This window comes from Capsicum annuum, chromosome 3 (assembly GCF_002878395.1).
Source record: "Capsicum annuum cultivar UCD-10X-F1 chromosome 3, UCD10Xv1.1, whole genome shotgun sequence".
In the NCBI taxonomy this organism is placed as follows: Eukaryota; Viridiplantae; Streptophyta; class Magnoliopsida; order Solanales; family Solanaceae; genus Capsicum; species Capsicum annuum.
The window spans coordinates 14,560,191-14,580,451 of NC_061113.1; the positions used below are offsets into that span (position 1 = coordinate 14,560,191).

Genomic DNA, 20,261 nt, shown 5'->3' on the forward strand with positions numbered 1-20,261 from the left:
CTTATGAAAGATTAGGCAATGACTTTGTGAGAATACACTGGAGGCAATGGAAAGCACCCAACAGTAAACCATGATGTACGGACATCAAAGGATATATTGGATATGAAGCGTATCGAGAAACTGCAACAGTCGGTGTATTTCCTTGTGAGGGTATGTGACTACTGGAAATCCCCCCCCACCACATCTCTAGAGGGGTAAGTTTAATACTTGACTATATCTGCTGAAAATTGCTCTAGCATTTAACCCCTTAATTATCCCATCATTTTCTTGTTGACCTCATTATAGCCGTATTGATTTTCCCTTAGGAAGAGAGACTCAAATCCAAGTAGCAAATCGTTCTTGTGTTACGACATCTTTGGACACAGAGATACCTTCAGGTTGAGATGTGTTCTGCAAAGTATCAAAGTAAGAAAGATGAATTTTGATTCCTAGCGTCTCCGGTAACACCGGATTAGCGGTAATAGTACTGATGTGGTATCCTAGAAATTAAGGTTTTGATGGTTTTAGTAATATGATTGGAAATATTGTAGCCTAAGAAATGGATACTGCAATGGGCTAAAGATGATTAATGTCCTATCATCACCTATGTTATCTGATAATTCAGTAATATTGCTATCTTGAATGTCTAGCTAGCTTTTGTGAAGTTCCACATTTGATTCATACTAAGATAATTCATTCATCGATTTAGATCGTTTTTTCCATTCAAATTCCAAAATCTTGTGTGAAGTGTATCTGTTGACTAACACGAGGTTGCGAGGTTGAAGTTAAAGGGGTCTAATCTGAGCAATGACATGGTTTATGGTAAACCAGACTCAATCAACTGTATTACACTTTAGTAGCATCTAAATGTGCAAATGTCTGCAGATGCATCAACTGCTTGAATATAGGTTATAGAGACCCACCCTTCTTTGTTAGAAAATAATCCTTTCTTATAAATCTGATAGTTGTTTATTGAGCACGTTGCATCTGAACAGCCTAGCACAGCTGAACTTACATTTTTTAAAACATCAGGTAGTTTGTTTATTGAGGATGCTACATCTGAACAACCAGAAGAGCTGACTTACATTGCTGAAAAGAATTGTTGATTACTTATAAACACCCGTTCACTATTATTTGTCCAGTATTCTAAAAATTAGTTTTTCACTTTCGTTACTTTAAACATATCAAGAAAAGACAATTATTTTTTTTCCTGTTTCACCCTCAACATTAAATATTTATCCCCAAATCATTTCCCAAAACTTAAGACTCTTGTACTTAACTAATTAATATAGGTATTGTGATAAAATACTCATTAATCATTGTGTCTTAAAGATGGTGTAAAGGTGGGGAGTAAATAAACTGTCAATCATTACTTCCCATGCAGGTTCTTCTTCTATTTAGTATTTTGTAAGAAGCTAGTCAATGGGTGCCTAGAAGTTCTTGCACCTCTATGAATTTATTAAATCCATATGGTTAATGAAGCTGATCTAATTAATGAACCACTTGGACTGATATCTCGTGACTTGAGCCGGGGGTCTTTCGGAAACAGCCTTTCTACTTCATCAGAGGTAGAGGTATGGACTGCGTACATCTTACCCCCCCAGACCCCACTAAGTGGGAATACACTGGGTTTGTTGTTGTTGTTGTTGTTGGACTGAAATCTGCATTTAGAAATGAGAAAATACGTGGACTTGTTTTTTTTTTTTCACGTATTTTCTGGGATTGACAGAAAACAAGGGTTAAATATGACTTAAAATGGAAACAGCGGCATGATAAACGATTAGATCAGAGTATAAGTAGTCACACCTTTCTGATTGTTTGAAAAAAATCATAACAAGCCCAAAGCAAACAGGCTAGTTTCCAGAGAAGTTCGGGTATTTGTTAAGAAACCGAACTTCGCTATTACAATGAGGATGTGTTGGTTCATAACAACTTTAATCATTGTTGCTTTCTTTCTCTACCCTGCTTATGCTTATGATCTCAACACTTTACAAGACATGTGTTGCAGTTGACGACTCTAAGGCTTCGGGTAAATCATCGTTCTATAGTTTTTGTTTATGAACGAGGCATAGTTGTTGTATGTTGTATAATTTCTGTAATCTGTTAGCTCTTAATATCTGAATAATATGCTTAGCTTCATTTCATTTGTGCAGTTTTAGTGAATGGAAAGATTTGCAAGGACCCAAAGCTCGTAAAAGCGGATGATTTCTTTGCTTCAGGTCTTAATGTAAGTGGAAGTGCAATGTCTCAGTTTGGTATATCTGTAAATATTGTTGATGTAAACGTTATGCCTGGACTCAACACTCTTGGTATTTCTATAGTACGCGTTGACCTGGATCCACAGGGTCTCGTTCTACATCACATGCACCCTCGAGCTACTTAGCTCACAACTGTCATTGAGGGTACCGTCTATGCAGGATTTCTCGCCCCTGATCCTGCAAACATCTTTAAGAGTCGTCTCTTCTCCAAAATCTTGAATCCTGGCGATGTGTTTGTGATCCCACAGGGGCTTATTCGCTTCCAGTATAACGTGGGACACAAAAATATAATGCTATTATGCTTTCTTCTTTGAACAGTCAAAATCCTGGATTCGTCCTGATTCCTAGTTCAATCTTTGCTTCAGATCCACCTATTCTGGATGATGTTCTTGCCAAAGGCTTCCAGCTTGATAAGAAAGTGATTGAAGAACTTCGAAAGAAATTATCCTAGTTTTTGACAACAAAAATATGATTGTGTTTACTGAAAGTTGTTTGTAGCGCGCTGCTCACTAGCGATTTGTGAAAGCGTTGGAATAATACTGAAAGTTGTTACACTGTTTGTTGTATTTTTCGGTATTTGGAGTAAATTCTCTTAAAAAGTTATTGTGACACACATGACTGACACTAACAACGTATAATTGACTTAATTTCACTTTTCAACAAATAGCAGCATGACGGAGAAGCAAGAGAATTAGGGAAAATTTCAGCTCCCACAAATGAATAAGTTCACTCCAAATACAGAAAAATATAAAGTGTAACAATAGAGTAATGTATTATTCGAATGCTTTCACAAATCGCTAGTGAGCAGAAAGCTCCAAACAACTTTCAGTAAGCGCAATCATATTTTTAGTGTCAAATTCTAGGAGAATTTTGTTCGAAGTTCTTCAATCACTTTCTTACCAAGCTGGAAGCCTGAACGTCATCCAGAATAGGTGGATCTGAAGCAAAGATTGAACCAGGAATCTTGACAACTCCAGGATTTTGACTGTTCAAAGACGATAAGCGGAGTAGCATTTTTGTGTTCCATATTATACTGGAAGTGAATAAGCCCCTGTGGGATCACAAACTCATCACCAGGATTCAAGATTTTGGGGAAGAGACAACTCTTAAAAATGTTTGCAGCATCAGGGGCGAGAAATCCTACATAGATGGTACCCTCTTAGATCGAGTATGTCCCCTTAGGGAGCTCCCGTATTGTTTGTGAAGAAGAAAGATGGTTCCATGTGCATGTGTATTAATTATAGATAGCTTAATAAGGTAACGGTGAAGAACCTTTATCCTATGCCTCACATTGATTATTTGTTTGACCAACTTCAGGGAGCGACAATGTTTTCTAAGATTGATTTAAGATCTGGTTACCATCAGTTGAGAATTCGAGATGAGTATATCCCAAAGATAGCTTTTAGGACCTGTTGATGACAGTTGTGAGCTCAGTAGCTTGAGGGTGCATGTGAAGTAGAACGAGACCCTGTGGTTCCAAGTCAACATGAACTATAGAAATTCCACGAGTGTTGAGTCCAGGCATGAAGTTTACATCCACAATATTTGCAGAAATACCAAACTGAGGCACTGCATTTCCACTAAAGACCTGAAGCAAAGAAATCATCCACTTTTACAATCTTCGGGTCCTTGCAAAACTTTCCGTTCACTAAAACTGCACAAGTGAAATAAAATGAGGCTAAACATATTATTCAGATATTAAGAGATAACAAATGACGTAGATTATACCACATGCAACAACTATGACTCGTTCGTAAGGAAAAACTATCGAAGGATGATTTACCCGAAGCCTTAAGAGTCCTCAACTGCAACACATATGTCTAGTAGAGAGATGATATCATAACCATAAGCAGGGGGAGAAAAGAAAGCAATGTTAGAGAAAGTTGTTATGAACCTACACATCCTTATTGTTATAGCTACTCTGTTTTACTTTGGGCTTGTTATGATGATTTTTTCTTTTTAGTAAACAACCAGAAAGGTGTGACTACTTATAATCTGATTTTTCTGTTTTTCATATCTTTGTTTCCATCTTTAAACATATTTAATAATCTTTGTTTTCCGTCTTTTTAAAAAAAACAGTGCAGGCATCTTCTCATTTTTTAAGTGCAGATTTCAGTCAAAGAAATCGTTTATAATTAGATCTGCTTACCTACCTAAATGGATTTCATAATTTCATAGGGATGAATTTCTAGGCATCCATTCACTAGCTTCTTAGATAATACTACATAGAACAGTCTGCCATAAGCTCATCTGATTTGCCAACTGTGGATGGAGATTCTTCAGGAGGCAACGGAGCCAATATACCCTAGAAATTCTCTCGATTACACATGCATCTAAGGAAGATATATGCGTGAGGAAAATCTTGATCCCTCCTCTCCACCTTGCCTTGTACATTTACTTCATCATCCACATCCACATCCACATCTTCCTCCATCTGTTCATCCTCTTCCTCTTCACTTTCCTCGCCCTCCTTATCCATAGCATCATCCTCTTGATCAGATCAATTAGCCTCGACTACACACTGATCACAATTGCAACTATAACCATAATCCTCCTTCAACCTTTGCTGCCTTTCCGAATACTTAAAATTCACGGGGAAATAACTCAAAACAAATCTCTCTTCCCTCAGGAACATCATGTATCGCCCTATCAATAATATCAATATTACTCCTTTTTTTTATTTTTTTTTTTTTATTTTTTTTTTTAAATTTTAAGCCATCACCATCACAACTTAGAGCTATTACGTGTGGGGGGTTTGGCTTGGCCTTTACCATTTCTATAGTTTCCAACGAAAGTTACAGTTACACAGAACGAAGGGGGGCATGTACCTAACCTCTTGGCAAAAAACAGATATTGGAAATTAGGACAGCAAAAAAAGAAAGGCTACTAGGTTATCACCTTTCACTCTATAAGCAAAATACAAGATTCAACTAACAAAAAGAACTACATTTTTCATATCTTCTTCTTATGCAAGGTAGTTTCCATCAACCTAGTTGAAATAGTTCCTTCACTTCTTTCGGGAGTTGTTGATATATAAGAAAAGTAGAAGGTGCCATTTTCACTTGAAGAAGCTAATTTGTCTAGGAAGTCAGCAACTTGGTTGGCTTCTCTATAGCAGCGTGAGATGCTCAGATCTGCCCCTTCTATAGTCTTGGAAGTTCGTCTGATGAAGTTTTTCGGCTTCAAATTGCTGGTGTCTTTTTCCTTAAGCATACTTGTAATCACCATTGAGTCCATTTCCAGATCCTATTTGTCTTATCCAGCTTGATTGCACCATTCTGTTGCATAGAGTGCTGCCATTGCTTCTGCCTGATTATTGCTTTTACATTGAATTGGGGACTGAGAAAGCCACAATGATATGGTCAGTGTAATCTCTGAGAACCCCTCCGATGCTAGCTCTGGAAGTACTCTCTTGTTTGTAGCTTCCATCTGTTTTGAACTTGAATTTGATCTCTCCAGTCATAGGCTTGGTCCAAACAACTTACCTCCATCTAACAATAGGTCTGTACCTTTCAATTCTTGAACAGATTTGAAACCATTTTACAGAGATTATTAACATCACTACATCAGTATCGACATACTCAAACCTGCAGACATTTGGAAGGCAGTCATGATTGAAAAACAAAGCCATAGGATGAATACCATAAACCCTCAACACGCCTTTCCTCGTCAGGAGCAAAACGTTCCAGCAACCCAAATGCATTCACCTCGTCCTTAGACAAAAGATGACTAGAGACCTATGGCGTGAAAGAAAAATTCGGGGCAAAATCAGTGTTTTTTTCTGTTGCAGCGGAAGAAGATGATTTTGTCATCGAAAGAATAGCTCCAAGTCAATTTCGTTTCTCTTGGAAACGGAATGTAAATCCACAAACTAAATTCTTACAATTTAGTGTTTTTGTTGATGCAGTCTTTTTCTCTGTGTTTCTGTTTTTGTCACACTTTGCTGAAGAAGAAAACTCAAAATTTAAGGGGTGTGGGACAGTTTCTCTTTTGTAACTGTTCCACCCAAAATTCAATTTTTTTTTCTTTGATTTTTTTTTTCCAGATAAATGGGAAAACGGGTTGGGTCGGTTCACATGGTCGACCCATGACCCGAAATATCCAACATCTCTCACCCCGCACATGGTGGACAAGACCCGAGCTAGTACTACATCAACAAGACACAAATTCATACGACAAATAGTTCGTGCGACCTGTGAGTATCACGAGCTTTTCCTTTTAAGGTTTTATAAGCTACATTTAGGAATCCAATCACATGTGGAAAGAATTCTCGGATACTTATACTCACAATACCCCAGACATCATTCACTACTTTAGTAGTTACTTATCTGATTCCTCAACCTCTTAAAGAGGTGAACTCGAGTTGATGTTTAACTTTATATACACAATTACACTTGATTCTTATATGGTTAGTGTAATAGTTGGCTTGTGTAAACAAGTTAAAATATTCATTTTAATCGTCTTCCCTTTCTTCTCGAGTCTATCTGTTCCAATCAACTGCTTTCTTAGACATGCACCAGATTGCCGAATCTCTCATAGCTATTAGTAATATGCTAAAGTAGCAATACCGATCGAAACTTCAAGAAACAGTCAATTGTGTAAGGGTATTTCAATGAAAGGTTAAAATAACCTTGAGGGCCTTACACAATGAAGAAGCAGGGATTCATTCTTTAATAATCCTTAAATCCATTTTCTTATAGAAACTCACATCTGGCTTTATAAAATTAGTCATTATCTTACGGTGGAACTTTTCTCTTTACGTTTCTTGACGTAAGAGGCGATTGCTCGTGTGAGAGAGCCAATCTCGCAACTTGGTCGACACACTATTTTAATACAACACATTTTCACATGCATATGAGATTGAACATAACTTCAAGATTCTTATATTGATAATAATTATAATCAAGTCATCTACAATACATAAAAATAATCATATCTTACGTAATCCTAGAGTCATAATATGTTTCTTAAACAAGTCTCTAGATATCGCCTTAGTAAAGGGATCAACTATCATTTCTCGTGTAGGAATGTATTTTAAAATTATTTCTCCACTTGCTACTATGTCTCTTATAAAGTTATACTTAATATCAATGTGTTTGGTCTTGCTGTGATATTTAGGATCCTTCGTATATGCGATGGCCACTTGACTATAACAATATAAAATCATGGGATCCTTAGAATTCTTTACGATGTTCAAATGCTCAAAGAATCTCTTCAACCAAACAACTTTTTGTACTGCAGATGCACAAGCCACAAATTCTGATTCCATAGTTGACAGAGCTGTGCAAGTTTGTTTCTTACTTTTCCACAAAATTGCACCACCATTTAGCAAGAAGGCATAACCGAAAGTTGATTTTCTATCATACTGGTCACCATCCCAATCAGCATCTGTATAACCTCTTATGGATAAATCGGATCCATTATAGCATAGTGAATAATCCGCAGTTCCCTTCAGGTATCAAAAAATTCTCTTTACTGCTTTTTAATGATCTCTTCCAGGATTAGATTGATACCTGCTAACCAGACCTATGACATAACAAATGTCTTGACGAGTACATATCATAGCGTATATCAAACTCCCAACTGCACTGGTACTCGAGACATGCCTTCTTTTTCTTGTTCAGTCTTTGGACATATTTTAAGGCTTAAAGTTTCACCTCTTGCTATAGGAGTATTCATGGATTTGCAACTATTTATTCGAAAACATTCCAAAATTTTCATTATGTATGTTTCTTGAGATAGACTCAAAATTTTCTTGGAACGGTCTCTTTGGATTTTAACACCCAATATATAGTCTGCTTCACCCATATCTTTCATGTCAAATGACTTTGAAAGACATGACTTAACTGTTTTTACATACCCTAAATTATTTCCAGCTAATAAAAGATCATCCATGTAAAGCGAAAGAATCACAAACATTTTATTGGGCTTTTTCACATAGATGCAATGGTCTTCATCGATCATGGTGAAATCAAATGAAATCACTTCCTTATAAAATTTCAGGTACCACTGCCTTGAAGACTGCTTAAGGCCATATATTGATCTGTTTAATTTATAAACCTTCTTTTCTTGGCCTTTAATAACAAAACCTACAGGTTGTTCCATGTAGATTTCCTCTTTTAGTTCTCAATTGAGAAAAACGATCTTCACGTCCATTTGGTGTAATTCTAAATCTAAACGTGCAACTATAGCCAAAAGCAATCTAATTGAGGTAAATTTCACAACTGGTGAAAAAGTTTCCTCATAATCTATTCCAGCTTCTTGAGTAAAACCTTTTGCCACCAATCGTGCTTTGTGCCTTTCTATTGACCCATCTAATTTACGTTTAACTTTGAGAATCCACTTGTTCCCAATAGCTTTACGCCCAGAAGGAAGGTCAACTAGATCCCAAACTTTATTGATTTTCATGAACTCTAATTCTTCTTTCATCGCTTTTATCCATTCATTTTTTAGGACTTGATAAAGCCTCAGTCACAAAATTAGGTTTATCCAATTCTGTGGGAGATACCAAGAAAACATAATCCTCAATCTCATAAGATCGTTTAGGTACACTTTTTTGAGTACTCTTACGTAATTGAAGTTCAGATTCCTTAATAGGATTTCAGGATTCATGACTCCCACTTGGACCAAGAGTCATTTCTTGATCAATTGAATTATCAAGCATGTCATGCGACATTATTTGATCATCTGAATTCAACATTTCATAAAGAGGCTCATTTTTCTTTATTTCATTCCTTTTTGAAAAATCATTTTTCAAGAATGTGACATCTCGTGATTCAATATCAGTAGTACTTCCATCTTCCAATTCACCAATGGACATATATCCTTTGGAGTGTTTTGAGTATCTTATAAAGATACATTTCTTTCCTTTGGACTTAGTTTTTCAAACTTACCAAAATGATCTTTAATAAATGCAGCACAACCCCAAGGTCGTAGATCATTAAAGTTTGGTTTATTACCAGTCCACAGTTCATAAAGAGTAGAATATACTGATTTAGAAGGCACTTTATTCAATATATAGGCCGCAGTTAACGCATCTCCCCAGAAAGAGGATGGTAAATTTGCCTACGCCATCATGGACCTTGTCATATCCAACAATGTTCTATTCCTTCTTTCAACTACACCATTTTGTTGAGGTATATAAGGAGTAGTCAACTGTCTGATAATGCCTTTTTCAATACACAGTTCTTCAAACTTTTTTGACAGATATTTACGTCCTCTATAGGTTCTTAATGTCTTTATACTTTTGTCTAATTGATTCTCAACTTCATTCATGTATTTTTTGAAGCATTCAAGTGCTTTTGATTTATGAGATATCAAATAAACATAATCAAAGCGTGTGAAATCATCAATAAATATAATGAAATATGAAGCACCAGTGCTTACCCTCACATTCATTGGACCACAGATATCAGAATGAATTATTTACAATGGGAATTCAACTCTTTTAGCCTTCCCAAATGGTTTACGTGTAATCTTTCAGGCAAAACAATTTTGACAAGTTGGCATTTCAATTTTGGAGAAAGAACCTAGATGTCCTTCATTTGCCAATCTATTCATTCGATCTTGCCCTATGTGACTCAATCTAGCATGCCATTTAAGTATATCGACATCATTATTACTAGAATAACATGACATTACTCAACGGACAACATAATAGTCATAAGATGAAGGATTACAATCTAAAACAATAAAACGATCATAACGATGTCCAAAATCATAGAAAGCATTATCTAGAGTAATTCTTACATAATTACGACTAAAAAATAAATGAAAACCAACATGTATAAGAACAGACACGAATACTAAGTTTGGTCGAATTTATGGAGTATATAGGACGTCATGCAACATTAAAGATAGACCTCCACGCAAATCTACTTTGCAAGTACCAGTCCCTTTGACTTCAAGTCTTGTATTATTTCCTCCATAGATCCACTTTGATCCAGGTGAAACTCGACGGAACTCCACAAATGCTTCTTGATCTTGACTTACATGGTCGGTGGCTCCTGAGTCTACAATCCATATAGGATAAGATTCAGTTAATAAAGCAACGCTAGACACATATGCAGCACTAAGAGTTGCGTTTAGAAATGCTACCTTTTTCTACTCAGGACATTCATGAGAAAAATGACCCAGATTTTGGCAATTGTAGCACTTCATCTTACTCTTGTCTTTCTTCTTGAAAAACCTTTTTTCTTTTTTGGAATTTGACTTGTTTTTTTTTGCTCAGAGGGTCCTTCTTCGGTCTCTTTACCCTTATCGTTCTTTTTCCACTTCTTCTTACGCTTGAATCTTGAAGAGTTCTTACCACTTGATTCTGCCATAAAGGTATTAGAAGCAGCTTTAGCAGTAACAAGCCGCTCATCTTCAAGTTCAACATGACGGGCAACATTAGAAAAAGTTTTGACGCTATCATTGTAGGTTAAATTAACCTTCAAGTGTTGTCAACTGTTAGGAAGTGATCGGATCACTGCTTGAACCTGCTGCTCATCCGAAAGAACGTGACCAGCACTTTTGAGTTGAGTTATCATATTCGACATCACCCTAAGGTATTGTTTGATGTTCTAATTATGACACTTCTTGTAAGTGTCCAACTTGTAGTCAGCTGTCTGAGGCAGGTGATAGAAGTACCCCCATATGTTCCTCGCAAGTGTGCCCAGATGACATTGGCAGTAGGAAATTCCTCACACTCATGTATGAGGTCATCAACCATAGAGCTTACAATGATTCTACGTGCAATGGAATCAGCCTTTTTCCAAGCCTTATAAGCTTCAAGGTCTCTCCTGTGTTGTGCAGTATTGCCCTCTTCTGGTAGATTTAAGACATGGTTAATACCTTCAAGAGCGCTTTGCTCTTCCAGTACATACCACATCTTACGGCTCCAAATATTGTACTTGTCTCCATTTAGTTTTTCTTCTTTGTTCAAGTCAGCAATTATGCTTTTTGATGCCATATCTGTTATTAAGAGACAATTACGCAAGTGTTTTATCAATTATGCATGCAAATTACACATTTAAGTAAATCACTTCACCTAAAGGTTTCATGTTTAGTGTAAAATCGAAAGAACAGTTAAGAATCCAATCATCATATACGAACTAAACACTTGACCAAAATTAGAAATTAATTTCTTAATGAGTATTAGGATGATAGCTTTCAATTAAGTCGTTTTAAACTCAAATAAATGAAATTCATGTAAAAAGAGATAAACAACTTAATATATATATATATATATATATATAAAATATAAAGTTAATAAATAACTTCATGTTACAAGTCAATTTAGAAATAAAAGTCATTCCACAAATATACTAGACGGCTTATGTACACCCAAAAAGGCTCACTAAGCCAAATCTCGAGGTAAACATCAATTAATCTCTTGCTCCAAGGGTCACAGAGAGAATTTGCTAAAATAGTTAATGCTTCCCAATCCGAAATTTCTACATAATTTTCTAGTTCTACATGTTTCATCTCAAACAGATGTATAAAAGTAGCAACACTAATGTTAAGTGACATCTTAAAAGACTTGAACTCTATCAGTTTCTTTTCTGTTTCCCTTCTTATGGCCCTTTCATTCCGTAACAGATTTTGCGTCGCCCTGAAAACACCATTTCGTATGATCTCACGACCTCAAAAACCTGTCCTTCGACGACGTGTACTTCCACTTCGTTTCTTTGTTCGACATCCAGAACTCCCACTTGGAGTGATTCGAGTTTGTCCCCGTTCAACTATTTCTGAAATAGAAACCAAGAAACAATAAGAATTGTTTAACCACTCAATGTGACACTTATGTCATAATTTATCATAAAAGGCTAAATCCGAAAACAAAGTTAAGGCTAATTAAGATTAAATTATTACTAAGCCTAAACATTCTTCACTTTCCAGTAAGTTAGAAGTAATACTTTACTCTAAAACAAATAAATGGAATAAGAATCTTTTTCTTTTTTATTTTAATATAATATTATATAAAAAGGAACAAAAATGGACCCATATAAAACAAGGAGTCTGCAGATTGTATTTTCAAGTAGGATAAAGTCACACATTTCATTAGAAAACTTTAAATTCCTTTAAGAAAAGTCAAAAACAAATTTTAAAGTCCATTTTCCACAAAAGCCTATCTTCATTATTTTATTTTATATAATATATTTTTTTAATTTATGAGCACAACATAGAATACTTTACAAGTTGTACAACACTCCCTTTAATAATTCCATTTATCATTTTTCCAAGAAAAGATGGAATTGCCTCGTACACATTTTTACAAAACACACTCACTTACTCCTCTTCCTTCACTTTTCTTTATCATTCACACAAAAGAAAAAAAAATTGAGATTGAAACAATAATCTCATATCAGTCAAAAGATTGAATTCAGAAAGCGATTGGAGTTGTGTCTGTTGGCAGAGTAGAAGTTCAACTGTCCGAATTTTGTCGGATCTTAAATTCCAATTACATCCGGTTATGTCCATTTTCTTATCAGGTAAGTAAGTACATAATATTTCAAGAGATTTGCACAATAAAATTCAAAATTTTACATGTAAAATTAGGGCAATTTCAACCTATGCTCTAATACCATTGAAAGAAAAATTTAAAGTAAAATCAGTGTTTATCTTTTTCTGTTGCAGCGGAACAAGATGATTTTGCCACCGAAAGAATCGCTCCAAGTCAATTTCGTTTCTCTTGGAAACGGAATGTAAATCCATAAACTAAATGCTTACAATTTAGTGTTTTTGTTGATGCAGTCTTTTTCTCTGTGTTTTTATTTTTATCACACACTTTGCGGAAGAAGAAAACTCAAAATTTAAGGGGTGTGAGTAAGACTGTCAAACGGGCTGGGTTGACCCGCCCCACTTAGCAAACCCGACCCGATTTGACCCGGCCCGTTCAGCCCACGGGCTGTAGGGTACCTGGTCCCGGGCTGGGTTGTTTTTTTGGGCCCGATTAACCCAGCCCAGACCAAAATCAGTCCGATCCGGCCCGGTTAAGCTTTTTTTTTTTGTAAATCAAAATTTAATTAAAAATGGACGTTGGGCCATTATAGCCGTTGGGCCCAGCGGCTATATGACCGCTGGGAGCCCAAAACGACTATAATGGCCTTTTTAATTAAAAAAAAATTCAATTAAATTGTTTTTTTTAAACCCAAAAAAATTCCTATAAATTCAAATCATTTTTCTCACAAATTTTCATTCTCTCAAATCTTATTCTCTCTCAAATCTCAATTCTCAAATATTCTATATATTTTCTAAAGTGCTCACTTTAATTTTTCAATTTTGCAATTACACAGTACGAGTGGAAGTTCCTAAAGTCACAACCTTCGGATACTTTCAAAATTTGGTATTGTCGTTCCATCTCTTACTTTTAATTTTTAATAAGTGTATTAATTGTTGAATATTTAATTTTATTATATTTGTGTATTTTGAATTTTTTTAGTTTAATTTATATTATGAATAAATTAAGAAACCTCGCCACTAAAGGTGTTAAAACTTTTTGTCCCGAAAGTGGTAGTGGTAATAAAAAAGCAAATTACTAGTGGTAGAGGTACTTCAAGTAGTAGATATACCCGTGTGCCTCCGCCTTCGATATCGCTTATTCAACCTTTTGAGGAAGAAATAGGTGTAGGTGCTCATGATATGGATTATGTAGAAGCTCAGAAAAATTATGGTATAGAAGAAGAAAATGAAGTAGATGCGGTTAATTTAGATGAAGATGATGAAAATATTGGTAAGATACCCGCAGTAGAAAATGCTAACATTAGATCTGAATCGGTTAATCTCTCTCCCCGTCCTCTCCATGCCCCAAGAGCTCGTAAAACAACTAGTATTGCATGACAATTTTTTGAACGTATATCAGATATTGAGGTGCAATGCAATATTTGTCAACAAATATATAAGCATAAAAGAGGAGGATAGCAAGGGGGTACGGGTACGTTAATGAGACATATAAGTGATAATCACGATAGAGAGTTAAAAATTACACAAGGAGGTGCCGATGTTGGTGGGCCAACACAAACTAGAATGGACGCAGCAACCGGTTAGGTAATGAAGAAGTATAATAAATTGAAGGTCCGGGAAGAAATAACAAAAATAGTAGCTGTGGGTTGTTTGCCTTCTAGTTTTCCTTCTTCTGATGCCTTTATTCATTATATTCAAACAATTTATAATCCTATGTTTAATGGTATTCCTAGAAGTACTTGCAGGGCCGATATTTTCAGACTTCATTCACAATATTATTTTTATTTATCAACATTGTTAAAAAATATTCAATGTAGAATGTCCCTAACTTCTGATCTTGGTCGTGCTGTAAATAAAAATGATTATTTAACCATTACTTGTCATTGAATAGATATTAATTTTGTTATGTAAAAACGTATTCTTGCTTTTTTATATGATGAAGATCGTAAACATACTGGAGATTTTATTGCTGATTCGATTTCTAAAGTTGCAGAATTTTACGGTATTGAAAATAAAATCTTATATATTGCTTTTGATAATGCTTCTAACAACCAGACTACTATAACAAAGTTAAAATCTAAACTATCTCTGCCATTACCTGAAATTTTCCATGTTACGTGTGCTTGTCATATATATAATTTAATTATAAGAGATGATCTTGAGTTTTATATTGGAAAAAATTTGACTTGCCATTGGTTTTATTCAAGGAAATAATCGTAGAAAAAGAATTAGAGACTTTAAACTTAAATGTGAACAAAATGGACTTGCACCGATATTGATGCCCAAAGAATGTGATACTAGATGGAATGCTAAGTATGATTTTTTAAAAATTTGTTATAAATATAGTGTTCCTATTACACTATCTTTTAACCGACATTGTGGTTCATTTGCTGATTCTGCCCACTGCATGCTACATGATTCTGACTGGGCTGTATTTAATGATCTTGTTAAGTTCTTGAAATTTTTTTATATAGTTACAGTTGAATTTTTCGGTGCTTATTATCCTACTATTAGTAATATTTTGGCATATATAGTTGATATTTCTGGTTTGCTCAAAGAATATAAAAATAAGTAAAAATTACATATATAACGACATGTTTACTATTAATTATTAAAAATTTCATCTTTTTTCAAAATCTCCTAAAATCCCATCATTTGACCTCTGATGATACAAGTTAATCACATTAGATACATACTACTGATACATGTATTAATTAACTAAATCAGCAAGTTTTAAGGAATGTAACAGATAAATTTTCATTAAATCAGCATTTAAGCTAATAATTAAGGTAAAAAAATAAAATCAAATTCCACAATTAATGGTAATCCGTTTATTACCCCACTTTGTTAAAACAAAAACGTTCTTTTAATATATTTTTGAAATTAAAAATTCTTCTTTCTTCTTGTTCAGATTAAACACACCATTTTTTTTATTTGATTTGTTAATTTTGTTTGTTTGATATGAATATTTCGGTGCTTTTACGTCATTTTGGTATTTGGGTTAACGAAATCGAGTATGTTGGTTATAAGAGTGCTGGAATTGTGGTCAGTGAACATGTTACTTACGAAAAACTGATTTCGATAATTGCGGAAAAACTGAAAATCGACAAAACAAGGAAAAAAATTGAAGCTCGTTACATTGTTGAAGGAAATGCTTGTCCGTTGTTCATTTGTAACGAAATGAGTGCGAAGCTGTATGTTGAAATTTAAAAAACTGAGCATGTATTTGGGACGTATCCTCTTATCATCACTACGTTAGATAAGTCTTCTAGTGAGATGCTTTTTGATGGGAAAGTTGGTGTTGTAATGTTTTTGGAAAGTCCATCTGAAATAGTTGAAGAAATAATTAGTTATAAATCTGATTCTACTTCTCCTATGCCTTTGTTGGATAGCAAAGGGAACAAGATCATTACTGATTGCAAACATAGTGATGTTAAGGTTAGACAAATCTACAAGGACAAGTGTACTCTCATTTCGGTTATGGCACGATTTGCAATCAAGCATTCCTTTAATTACTATACCAAAAGATCGGACAAGAAAAGGTATGTTATGTTTTCTTTTTGTAGCAGGTATTGTTAATTTTGTCTACGTTAATTTAAATTTGTATTCAATGTTTAGTTGATGATTATTTTATAGATTGTTTTTTGTGTTTTTACGTTATTAACGCCGAGATACATTTTGTTATAAAAATGATACATTTTGCTAATCTTGTATCTCAGTTTATGAAGTTATGTTTAATTATATTTCTTGTTGTGTGTTAGTTTAACATATATATCAGAAATGTCGTAGATACATATAAATGTCCTAGATACATGTTGTAAATTTCCTAGATACATGTTGAGCAAGTTTCATGCCGAGATACATTTTGTTATGAAAATGATACATTTTGCTCATCTTGTATCTCAATTTATGAAGTTATGTTTAATTATGTTTCTCGATGTTTTTTATTTTCACATATATATCAGAAATTTCCTAGATACATATTAATTTCATAGATACATGTTGTAAAATTTCTAGATACATGTTATACAAGTAGTCAATGCTGTTAATGAATATAGAAATCTGTTTTTTCTATATTTATTAAGAAAAGTAATTTGAACTTTTGTTTTCATTGATTCAGCTATGTCCTACAATGCTGTTCGGAGGATTGTGTTCGGATCTTTAAAGCATTATGTCGTCGGGGTACAGAACTGTTTAAAGTTGATGTTCACACATGTCCGTTGAAAGATCGTGTTTTTACTCAACTTCAAGCTACAGTTGGGTTTGTTAGTGATTTTGTTGCACCAAAACTTGTCAATTATATAAGAATACATACCCCGAATGATATAATCAAAGATATTAAAAATGCTTTTGGTGTAAACATTAACTATCAGAAGGCTTGGAGGGCTAAAGACCGTGCGATTGAGATGTTAAGTGAGAAACCTGCGGATAGTTATCGACAAATTGCTCGATATGTATACATGTTAAATTTCATATATCCAGGTTCACATATTAGAATGCATAAATTCAAGGATAATAAATTTATGTATTTGTTCGTTGCATTGCAACCTTTGAAGAGTGGATTCGAGTATTGCAGGCCTGTAGTTGTGGTTGATGGTGCGCATTTGAGTGGAGCATATAAAGGTACATTTATTTCTGCAAGCACTCTTGATAGAGCAGGTAATTTATATTTATTTGTATGTATATTTATTTTTGTGATGTAATTCAGATCATAATTTTTTTTAAATTATTTTTTTAGTTTGAGAAATCGTTTTTGGATCTGATTAATTTTTTTTTATCAACATTGTAGGACGCATTCTGTCGATTGTGTATGGTGTTGTTGATAGTAAAAAGGATAATTTGTGGACTTGGTTTTTCGAGAACTTCAGAATTGCTTTTGGAGAGCGCGATAGTATGTGTGTTGTATCCGACCGTCATGAAAGCATAACTAAGGCTGTGTCTGTTGTATATCCGAATGTGCCGCACCTTGCATGCATTTGACACTTGTGGAAGAATGTTTCCACAAACTTCAGGAAGATTAAAAATAGACTTAGAGATATTTACTATGCTATGGCCAAGGCTTACCGCAAAGATGAGTTTGATTTTTTTTGAAATCAAGTTGGGAAGTTGATAAGAGGGTAAAGTCTTATCTTGAGGATGCTGGATTTAAAAAGTGGGCACGCGTGTATGCACCTGTTAATCGTGGTAGAATGATGACTTCAAATATAGCGGAGAGCATAAATGGTAAATTGAAGCTAGCACGTGAGTTACCTATAATAGAATTTTTAGAGCAGGCTAGGAAATTGTTTGAAAAGTGGAATTGCAAGAATAGAGAAAGAGCATCGTATGCAAACACATCACTTGGTAGTAGATTTGAAGGAATTCTTCAGCTAAATACTTCAAAATCTACAAGGCTTAAGGTTAGTTTTGATGTTTTGTTTTGTTTTACATATTATAGAATGTTTGATTCATAATAGAGGATACTAGTTATTTTAAAAATTTTATTTTGAAAAATGTTACAGTAACTTAATCAATTTTTTTGTTGAATTTTAACAAAATATTCTAAAAAAGAACAATATGTATCTATGTGTAAACATATTATGACTAATCTTGTAGGTTAGTGCGTCATCAACATATGTATATTCTGTTTATGATGACGGGAGAAAGTACATAGTATGTCTTGATAGGAGGACTTGCTCTTATGGTAGATTCCCATTGGACGAGATAGTATGTGAACACGCGATTGCAGTACTAAAAAGCATGCATGTAGTTGATATGAAGCCTTATTGTTTAGACTTTTATTATCCTGAAACATTAAGGAAGACGTATGAAGAATCTATGTTTCCAATGCCCGATAAGAAGGACTGGATTGTGCCATAAGAAGTTACGGACGAAGTTGTGTTACCACCAAAATACAAACGTCAACCCGGAAGGCCAAAGAAAAACAGGCACAAGAAATCAAGTGAAACTATGACATCGAGTAGTAATTGTTGGGGGAGATGTGGTTATGCAGGTCACAACAGGCGTACTTGTAACTTCTTTCCAAAAGGGCACTGACAATGCTATTGACTGATTATTAATTTGGAATAATTTGTTATCTTTTAGTTGAATTTCTTTCATTTTTAATGCAACATTTTAGTTGATGACATTATTGTTTTTTAAGAATTTTAAGCAAAATAGTTTCTGTAATAAACAGTTGTTTTCGCTCCTTGTTAATTATTTACCTTTATTTTTTGAAGATTGAAATTGTTGTGAAACATTATTTAGAAATTAAGATAATATTGAACTGATCATGTTATTGTAGTTGTTATGCTGTAGTAAAAGATTGTAAAGATTTATACTTTTATATGATGTATCTTTCATAAATTTGTAGATACAAGTTTGCACAATTTGTAATAATTGTAAAATATAATTGTATCATGTAGGACTATCATTTTTGATATAATGTGTTAGTCATGTTGAAGGCAAACATGCGTTCTGAGTAAATAAAAATGGTTATAGAAACATAATAATGTAATGTTTTGTTATGTACAATTATTATATAGTAAAATATGTATTTTTTTAAGCAGATACATATAAGTTAATAAGATGTTTCTCAGTTAATTTTATAGATACAAGATTAAATATTCACTTCTATAATATAATGTCATTAGTTTTTTGATATAGTACCATGTAACGCCCCGAAAATGGGTTTCGGAGCATCACACGGTGCTTGAGGCTACGAGTAGCCCCAAGCTAACCCTTTGAGCCATTTTCATTCAGTTCAATACGAATCAACGGGGTTTCCATAAATAATCCTCAAATATCAACAGAGTAATCATCATCCAAGAATAAAAGAATTTCAGAAAGATAACAAAATACGACTTATTAGTCAACTCCCAACATCTATACTAGTCTGACAAGCCTCTAAGAAAATCAATAAAACCAGCAAGCCATTGAGACATGCCCCAACTGACTCATGCTCAGTTATCAAATGTAAAAAATTTCTTGAAACCAACATCAGACATCACGTCCTCGAAACATGAGGACTCACCATGACAGAGGATGTAGAACAGCGTGCCCGAAGAATCACTGTCGAACCTGAAACTGAGCACCTGAACCTACATTCCGAGAAAATACAGCCCACATTCGAAGATGTGGGTCAGTACCATGGAAAGGAACCGAGTATATGGGGGTGTATGCAATTGTATAAACATCATCATCATAAATATTTATAAGAAATATGCAGGATGTATGAAAGACTCACATAGCCCGAAGAAAATCATCATAATCATGAGAGGATGAAATAAGTACAATAACACATGTGAGTCATCATATAATTTGTCAATCACTTTTAGTTCATCAAGAATATCAATTCTCATAATGTAAATACCATTTAAATCTTTCAAAAGAATAACTTTCACAATTCCACTTTCAAATCACTTCACCATTCACCATAGACACAAGGAAACACACACACACTGGGAGATCCTGTAACCGACATAAACCATGTGAGCTACATGGAGTCCAACGTACAACCCACGTTGGGGAGAGCCGTCCTATCCTCGCCATCGGAGTAGGACTATCGATACCGAATCTACACAAACTAGTGATCACTAT

The 20,261-nt window shown here is 34.4% G+C and overlaps 3 protein-coding genes and 1 pseudogene across 4 annotated transcripts; 3 read left to right on the plus strand and 1 right to left on the minus strand.

Moving 5' to 3' along the window:
- The first annotated feature begins 1,334 nt into the window (after positions 1-1,334).
- On the plus strand, positions 1,335-2,901 carry LOC107866612 (annotated as a pseudogene).
- A 224-nt stretch (positions 2,902-3,125) lies between these two features.
- LOC107865745 (putative germin-like protein 2-2) lies at positions 3,126-4,716 on the minus strand. The gene is made up of 3 exons (XM_047408152.1): positions 4,618-4,716; positions 3,647-3,825; positions 3,126-3,288 (listed from the first exon to the last, which is right to left on the minus strand). The coding sequence occupies exons 1-3, from the start codon at positions 4,714-4,716 to the stop codon at positions 3,126-3,128; spliced, it is 441 nt and encodes a 146-aa protein (XP_047264108.1).
- A 7,648-nt stretch (positions 4,717-12,364) lies between these two features.
- LOC107866614 lies at positions 12,365-18,885 on the plus strand. 2 transcript variants are annotated; one of them, XM_047409097.1, is made up of 7 exons: positions 12,365-12,712; positions 12,858-12,925; positions 13,517-13,566; positions 16,076-16,225; positions 16,804-17,306; positions 17,473-18,082; positions 18,279-18,885. In XM_047409097.1, exons 1-6 carry the CDS (start codon positions 12,694-12,696, stop codon positions 17,661-17,663), a joined length of 981 nt encoding a protein of 326 aa, XP_047265053.1. In that variant the 5' UTR covers positions 12,365-12,693; the 3' UTR covers positions 17,664-18,082; positions 18,279-18,885. The 2 variants fall into 2 exon arrangements, with proteins under 2 accessions (XP_047265053.1, XP_016568131.2); XM_016712645.2 differs by having other exon boundaries at positions 12,368-12,712; positions 16,804-17,342.
- LOC124896579 lies at positions 17,876-18,542 on the plus strand. Its single transcript, XM_047408153.1, has 2 exons — positions 17,876-18,082; positions 18,279-18,542. Exons 1-2 carry the CDS (start codon positions 17,876-17,878, stop codon positions 18,540-18,542), a joined length of 471 nt encoding a protein of 156 aa, XP_047264109.1.
- Positions 18,886-20,261: the final 1,376 nt, after the last annotated feature.

What these genes read in the sequence shown, in the direction of transcription:
- LOC107865745 (XM_047408152.1), bottom strand. Translation starts at nt 4,716, where the DNA reads ATGGATAAGGAGGGCGAGGAAAGTGAAGAGGAAGAGGATGAACAGATG. An exon ending in AAGTAAATGTACAAGGCAAG is followed by an intron (nt 3,826 to 4,617) that starts GTGGAGAGGAGG and finishes TCTTTGCTTCAG; the next exon opens with GTCTTTAGTGGAAATGCAGT. An exon ending in CTCACAACTGTCATCAACAG is followed by an intron (nt 3,289 to 3,646) that starts GTCCTAAAAGCT and finishes GTGATCCCACAG; the next exon opens with GGGCTTATTCACTTCCAGTA.
- LOC107866614 (XM_016712645.2), top strand. An exon ending in AAAAGATCGGACAAGAAAAG is followed by an intron (nt 16,226 to 16,803) that starts GTATGTTATGTT and finishes TCATTGATTCAG; the next exon opens with CTATGTCCTACAATGCTGTT. An exon ending in AAGCACTCTTGATAGAGCAG is followed by an intron (nt 17,343 to 17,472) that starts GTAATTTATATT and finishes TCAACATTGTAG; the next exon opens with GACGCATTCTGTCGATTGTG.
- LOC124896579 (XM_047408153.1), top strand. Translation starts at nt 17,876, where the DNA reads ATGACTTCAAATATAGCGGAGAGCATAAATGGTAAATTGAAGCTAGCA. An exon ending in CAAAATCTACAAGGCTTAAG is followed by an intron (nt 18,083 to 18,278) that starts GTTAGTTTTGAT and finishes CTAATCTTGTAG; the next exon opens with GTTAGTGCGTCATCAACATA.